Here is a 6,027-nt window from a genome sequence, read left to right as displayed (position 1 = left end):
GAGGATCCGGAGAGGGCAAGACTTGGATTTAACCTCGGAACCCGGCGGGGGGAGCGGCGCATCTCGAGGCGGGACGTCGGGGCAGCTTCTGCTGCTTGCGGGGGAGCTCAGGCGGCGGAGAGATGGGAGCTGCTTTACACCGACCTGGTCGGTGTATAACAGCCACCGACCACCCTGATGGGCCGGCCCACGATTTGCTTGGACTGGTTTTCTGTGGATTCGGTACGGACGGGCCGGCCCAAGTTTGTTTTTCTTTTTTCTTTTCTCATTTTTTCTCTGTTTTAAATCTGAACAGTTTCAAATTTGAACAAAATTCGAATTGAACGATTTTCGAATTTGAGGAAATTTCAAAAATTGAACGATTTTTCGAAGTTGAACAAATTTTGAAATTGAACGATTTTCGAATTTGAACAAATTTCGAAAATTGAACGATTTTTCGAATTTGAATAAATTTTGAAATTGAACGATTTTCAAATTTGAACAAATTTCAAAAATTGAACGATTTTCGAATTTGAACAAATTTCGAAAATTGAACGATTTTCGAATTTGAACAAATTTCGAATTTGAACATTTTCGAATTTGCACACTTTTTGACTTTGAACATTTTTTAAATTTGAAATTTTTTCAGTTTGAACAAAAAGAAGAAAGAAAAGAAAATAAAAAAGAAAACAGAAAAGAAAAAGGAAAAAAAATAAAAAACGAAAAAAGAAACAGAAAACTGAAAAGGCACAGCGAACTGGGCCTGGACCATACCCGACCAGGGGGTGTGCGGTGGCCGGTAGCCACCGACCTGGTCGGTGTATAGGTTTTCCCCGGAGAGATGGCCACGGCGGAGGAGTTCGCGGTGGCGCAAGGCCATCTAATTCGAGTGCTGGCCGATGATTGGTACAGGCCCATCACGAGACGAGAGGCCGGGGCTCAGCCGAGGCAACTAAAACTGGGCCGCATGAACGAACAGACTCGAGCGAGGCCCGTTAGAGAGACCCGGCCTTTATATGCTAGTAATATAAGTCTCAAAAAAAAAGCGCTCAACTTAGCTGAGCCCTAGCTCCCCTCACGTTAGGGTTTTGATCCTCTCGCGGTGCAGCCGGCGTTGAGATCTCCCCTTCCCGTAGGTCACCTCTCTCCTCGGTACTGTTGTTCTCGGGCTGATCAAGGGGCAATCTGGTATTGCTTCCCAGCCTTGGTTCACCGTAGCGGGAGGGCGGAGTTACGGTTACAGGTTTAGATCAGGTTGGGACGTGGTTTTGGCCATGTCGAAGGAACAAGTGGGATCATCATCAGGTAATGGGGATGGTGATCGGCTGGAGGCAATGATGAAGCAGTTAGGATTGAGGGAGGAGGACCTTGATGATGTTGTCTTTGAAGAGGAGAACCAGCCGCCAGCCGAGGCCACGCGTTGGCTGGCGATCGCGAAGGTTTTTACGGATGGTGAGTACTCCAAGTTCTGGTTCTTTAAGAACATGAAGTCAGCGTGGGACTTGGCTCAAGATGTGAAGACAAGGTCACTTGAGGATAATCTTCATACGTTCCAGTTTGCATGCTTGGGGGACTGGGAGCGGGTGATGCAAGGAGGTCCCTGGACTTTTCGAGGTAATCCTGTATTGATTCAGTCATATGATGGATTCACCAAACCATCTATGATAGAGCTGTTTACAGTAGATATTTGGATCCAAATTCATGATCTGCCAGTTGGGTATGCACCAATGGTGAAATCTTTGGCGTCAAAGGTGGGGCAATTTATTGCATCTGAAGGGATGTCGAATGACTATACTGGTAATTTTTACCGCGTTCGTGTTAAGCTTGATGTTAGGAATCCACTGAAGAGTGTGGTTTCTATGGTTCGTTGTTGTAAAAGAGAGTTGTTTCTGGTAAAATATGAGAGACTTCCAAACTGGTGTCAGGTCTGTGGTTTTATGGGACACGAATACAAAGATCATGGAGATGGTATTCATCCACCATCTACTTTAGTGTTTAAAGATCTGCGAGCTACCTGGGCACTAAGTTCTGGTGGAAGGCCAGGGAGGGGAGCCGGTGGAGCTCGCAATGTAGGAAGGAACCCGGGTGTAGGCCGTGGTCGTGGCCGCGGAGATGAATGGAAGAATGTTGATCTAGCTGCAGAGAATAAGGAAACTGAATCAGAAATGGATGAAGCTGAAAAAAAAAACAGAAAGAGGTGTTCTATTGAAACTACAAATGCACTTGCTCTACTCCCGTATGGTATGGTGGCGACCATTGCAGGGGCATTTGCTGACAAGGATCGTACGCTGATCCCTACACCTATGATACCTCCAAGTCCTCCGGTGAAGCGGGACCCTAAGCGAGTTAAAAAGGACCAGGAGAAGGATAAGGCAGATTTATTAGAGAATGATGATATGAACTCAAGCAATGTATCGGCGGGCTCCTTCGAGGGGTACCGCCGAGAACAATGAATTGCATATGCTGGAACTGTCGCGGTGCTGGCGACGCTGCGACAGTTAAGGAGGTCAAGGACCTCGTGTTACAATACGCCCCAGTGGTTCTTTGTCTTTTGGAGACCCAGCTGGAGAAAACTAGATTAGAGAATCTAACCAGATCTTTTGGATATGATAACTGCTATGCTGTGTCTAGCGAGGGCCGAAGTGGAGGCCTTGCAATGTACTGGAATAATCCTCTAGTGCTCGACCTTCAGAGTTTCTCGAAAAATCATATTGACATGAAGGTTCTTGATGGAGATAAAGCGCCTTGGCGATTGACTTGCATCTATGGTGAAGCCAACCGTTCGCGTCGTTACCGTACATGGGAGCTCCTGTCCTTATTATGTGCCCATTCGGACCTCCCGTGGGTCTGCTTAGGAGACTATAATGAAGTGCTTTAGTAGAGAGGAACACTTCGGTGTAGGCGACAGAGATGACGCGCAGATAAATGTTTTCTACTCTGAGCTTCTGGGCCGAGAAAGACCCACCTCCTGGGGCTTTGACCTGGCGGCGCTCTACTGCGGCTCGCGCACGGTGGATGGGCCGCGGCTGATCGGCCCATTCTCGCCGTCTGAGATCCGGGCTGCAGTGGATGGGCTCGATCGCAACAGTGCGCCTGGGCCCGATGGCCTGGGCCCAAGTTTCTACCAGGCTGCGTGGCCCGTCGTCTCGACTTGCAGCGCCTCCTTGCTGCTTTTCACGCCAACGAAGCGGACCTGGAGCGTATAAATCGCTCCCACATCGTGCTCCTCCCGAAACGCGAGGGGGTGCTGCCGCCAAGCGCCTTCCGGCCTGTTTCCCTCCAGAACTGCGACATGAAGATCATCTGCAAAACTCTTACCTCGCGTCTCCAAGCCCAGATCGAGGACATCATCGACATTGATCAGTCAGGCTTCATCGCGGGGCGTAGCATCTCTGAGAATTTCATCTACGCCACGGAGATGGTGCAGTGCTGCTTCAAGAGGCGTGCTCCGGCTCTCGTCTTGAAGCTGGATTTCGCCAAGGCGTTTGACTCCATCGACTGGCTGAGTCTGCGGAAGATCCTCCTCGCCCGCGGCTTCCCTCCCCTTTGGTGCGATTGGATCGACGCCATCTTCCACTCCTCGCGGTCGGCGGTCCTCCTCAACGGCGTGCCAGGGAGGTGGATCGGCTGCAAGCGCGGGCTGAGGCAGGGGGACCCCCTTTCCCCCTACCTCTTCCTCATCGTCGCCGACCTCCTCCAAAAGCTGATCAAGATGGATGGGGTGTTGCGCCACCCGCTCATCGACGGCCTCCCTCCTTTGGTGCTGCAGTACGCCGACGACACGCTCATCATCATGCGTGCGGACGACGGCGCTGCTGCCCAGCTCAAGCTGATCCTCGACCGGTTCGCCCGCGCCACCGGCCTCGTCATAAACTTCACCAAAAGCACCATGGTGCCCATGCACGTCGACGCTGGCTGCGTCGCTAGTGCTGCCGCCGCCCTCGGATGTGTGGTGGAAAGCTTCCCTCAAACGTACCTGGGGCTGCCCCTCTCGTGTGAGAAGCTCGGCATCGACGCGTTCGTGCCCCTCATCGCCAAGGCCGACAAATGCTTATCGGGCTGGCGCGCTCTGTTGCTCTCTCCCGCCGGTCGCCTCGTGCTGGTGAACGCGGTCCTCGACTCGCTTCCCACCCACGCTATGGCGGCGATGCTCCTTCCGCCCGCCGTTATCAAGGCGCTGGATGCTCTTCGCCGGGCTTTCCTTTGGGGGGGCGGTGACCAGGTCAGCGGCGCCAAGTGTCTGGTTGCCTGGGACAAGGTCTGCCGGGCCAAGTGTGAGGGCGGCCTCGGCGTGCGCGCCCTTGGGGTGCAGAACGCCTGCCTCCTCGTCAAGGTCCTCCACCGCCTCCACGTCCATCCCACCTCTCCCTGGGCCTCTTGGCGTTGGAACATGGTCGGCGACGGCTCCATCGCGGACTCGGTCCGCTCCGAGCCCACCGGCGATCACTGGGCGAGCCTGCGCGCTCTGGTGCCTCTCTACCGCTCGATCACGCGGGTTTCGGTGGAGGATGGGAGGCGCACCTCCTTCTGGCACGACCACTGGCTCCCCAGCGGCCCCTTGTGCCTTTCGCACCGCCTCCTCTTCTCGCACACCACCTGCCAAGAGGCGACCGTGGCTGCCGTGCTGCTCCATGGGATCGACATGATCCTCGTCCCCAGGCTCACAGCTGCCGGTGAGCGCGAGCTGGTGTCGCTCGAGGCCATCCTGGGCGCGGTCACCCTCTCCGACAGGGCCGACCAGCGGCGTCTCACTCTCTGCGCCGCGCCCCATGCCAGACTCTCCGCCAGTTCCTTGTACAAGTTGTGCCGTTTTGGCGGTGTTGACTCTCCCCACGCCGACTTCGTCTGGGGGAGTTGCGCCCCTTCGCGTGTCAAGTTCTTCACCTGGCTCTTGGTCCAGGCCAGGGTCCACACGCGCGACACCCTCCTGCGCAAGAACGTTCTTTCCGCCTCGGAAGCGGGGTGTCCTCTTTGCGACGAGGCTCTCGAGACGGCGAGCCACATGGTCCTTCACTGCCCAGCGGCGCGCGCTTTCTGGGCCGCGATCGGCGTCGTCGTCCCCGTTGCTTCTCGGATCGGGGAGCTGCATCTCCTCGCCATGCCGTGCTCCGTCCATTCCGAGACGGCGCCGGCGTTCGTCATGCTCTGCTGTTGGCACCTGTGGAAGCAACGCAACGCGGCGGTCTTCCGTGCCGCCGCCCCCTCGCTCCAGCTGCTCCTGAAGACGTGCCGCGACGATGCCACGCTTTGGTCTGGCAGGTTCCCCCTCGCCTTGCGTGCTCATGTTAGGGATTGGCACCGCGCGCTGCGGCTAGCGCCCTAAGACGTTGTTCTTGTCCTCCCATATCCCTCTTTTTTTTTTTCCTCCTTTTCCCCCCTGTCTCACCTCTTCTGCTGTAAGAACGGCTTTACCCTGGGGTCTGCCCCTTTTTTTCAATATATTCAGGTGGGGAATCTCTCCCCCCCGGTGAAAATTCGAAAAAAAAAAAATGCCTTTAGACAAGCAGCAGATTCGTGTGCTTTGTCTGATCTAGGCTATGTTGGTTTGGACTGGACATTTGAGAAGAAAGTCCGGGGAGGTACTTATACAAGGGTGCGACTTGACCGTGCCTTGGCAAACCCGAGTTGGTGGCAGATGTTTTCCCAGGCTGAATTGAGGCATCTAACTGCGGCTAAATCGGATCATTGCCCTATTTTCCTGTGCATAAGTCCGAGGCCCCCTGCGCCTAATAGTCGTTCCCGCCAGAGAACTTTCAAATATGAAATGATGTGGGAAACTCATCCGCAATTCTTAGCACATGTCGAGAGTGTGTGGAAAAATTCAGGAGATTGTGTGACGTTGGAAGATATGAACACAAAACTGAATGCTTTATCAGGTGACCTACACAAGTGGAACAGGGATGTGTTTGGGGAAGTACGCAAGGAGATCAAGAGATTACATGCAAGATTGGCTGAGTTACGTGCATCTCCTGGCAGGCTAGCCCCTAGTCATGAAGAGATCAAAGTCTGTGACAAAATTGTGGAGCTAAACTATAGAGAGGAAATAAT

The 6,027-nt window shown here is 53.8% G+C and overlaps 1 protein-coding gene across 1 annotated transcript; it reads left to right on the top strand.

Annotated features, from left to right (window-relative positions):
- Positions 1-2,428: 2,428 nt before the first annotated feature.
- On the top strand, positions 2,429-5,302 carry LOC127304369 (uncharacterized). Its single transcript, XM_051335056.1, has 3 exons — positions 2,429-2,701; positions 2,835-3,066; positions 3,108-5,302. Exons 1-3 carry the CDS (start codon positions 2,429-2,431, stop codon positions 5,300-5,302), a joined length of 2,700 nt encoding a protein of 899 aa, XP_051191016.1.
- The last annotated feature ends 725 nt before the right edge of the window (positions 5,303-6,027 follow it).

The sequence above is a fragment of the Lolium perenne genome, chromosome 5 (genome assembly GCF_019359855.2).
Source record: "Lolium perenne isolate Kyuss_39 chromosome 5, Kyuss_2.0, whole genome shotgun sequence".
In the NCBI taxonomy this organism is placed as follows: Eukaryota; Viridiplantae; Streptophyta; class Magnoliopsida; order Poales; family Poaceae; genus Lolium; species Lolium perenne.
Note: the sequence above shows the minus strand (reverse complement) of the source record. Positions and strands in the feature narration are given on the sequence as shown.

Bases quoted from the DNA above. Each gene is read 5' to 3' on its own strand.
- LOC127304369 (XM_051335056.1), top strand. From the start codon at position 2,429: ATGAATTGCATATGCTGGAACTGTCGCGGTGCTGGCGACGCTGCGACA. The intron at 2,702-2,834 runs GTTCTTGATGGA...GGGTCTGCTTAG, and splicing joins AAAATCATATTGACATGAAG to GAGACTATAATGAAGTGCTT. The intron at 3,067-3,107 runs GTGCGCCTGGGC...AGTTTCTACCAG, and splicing joins GGATGGGCTCGATCGCAACA to GCTGCGTGGCCCGTCGTCTC.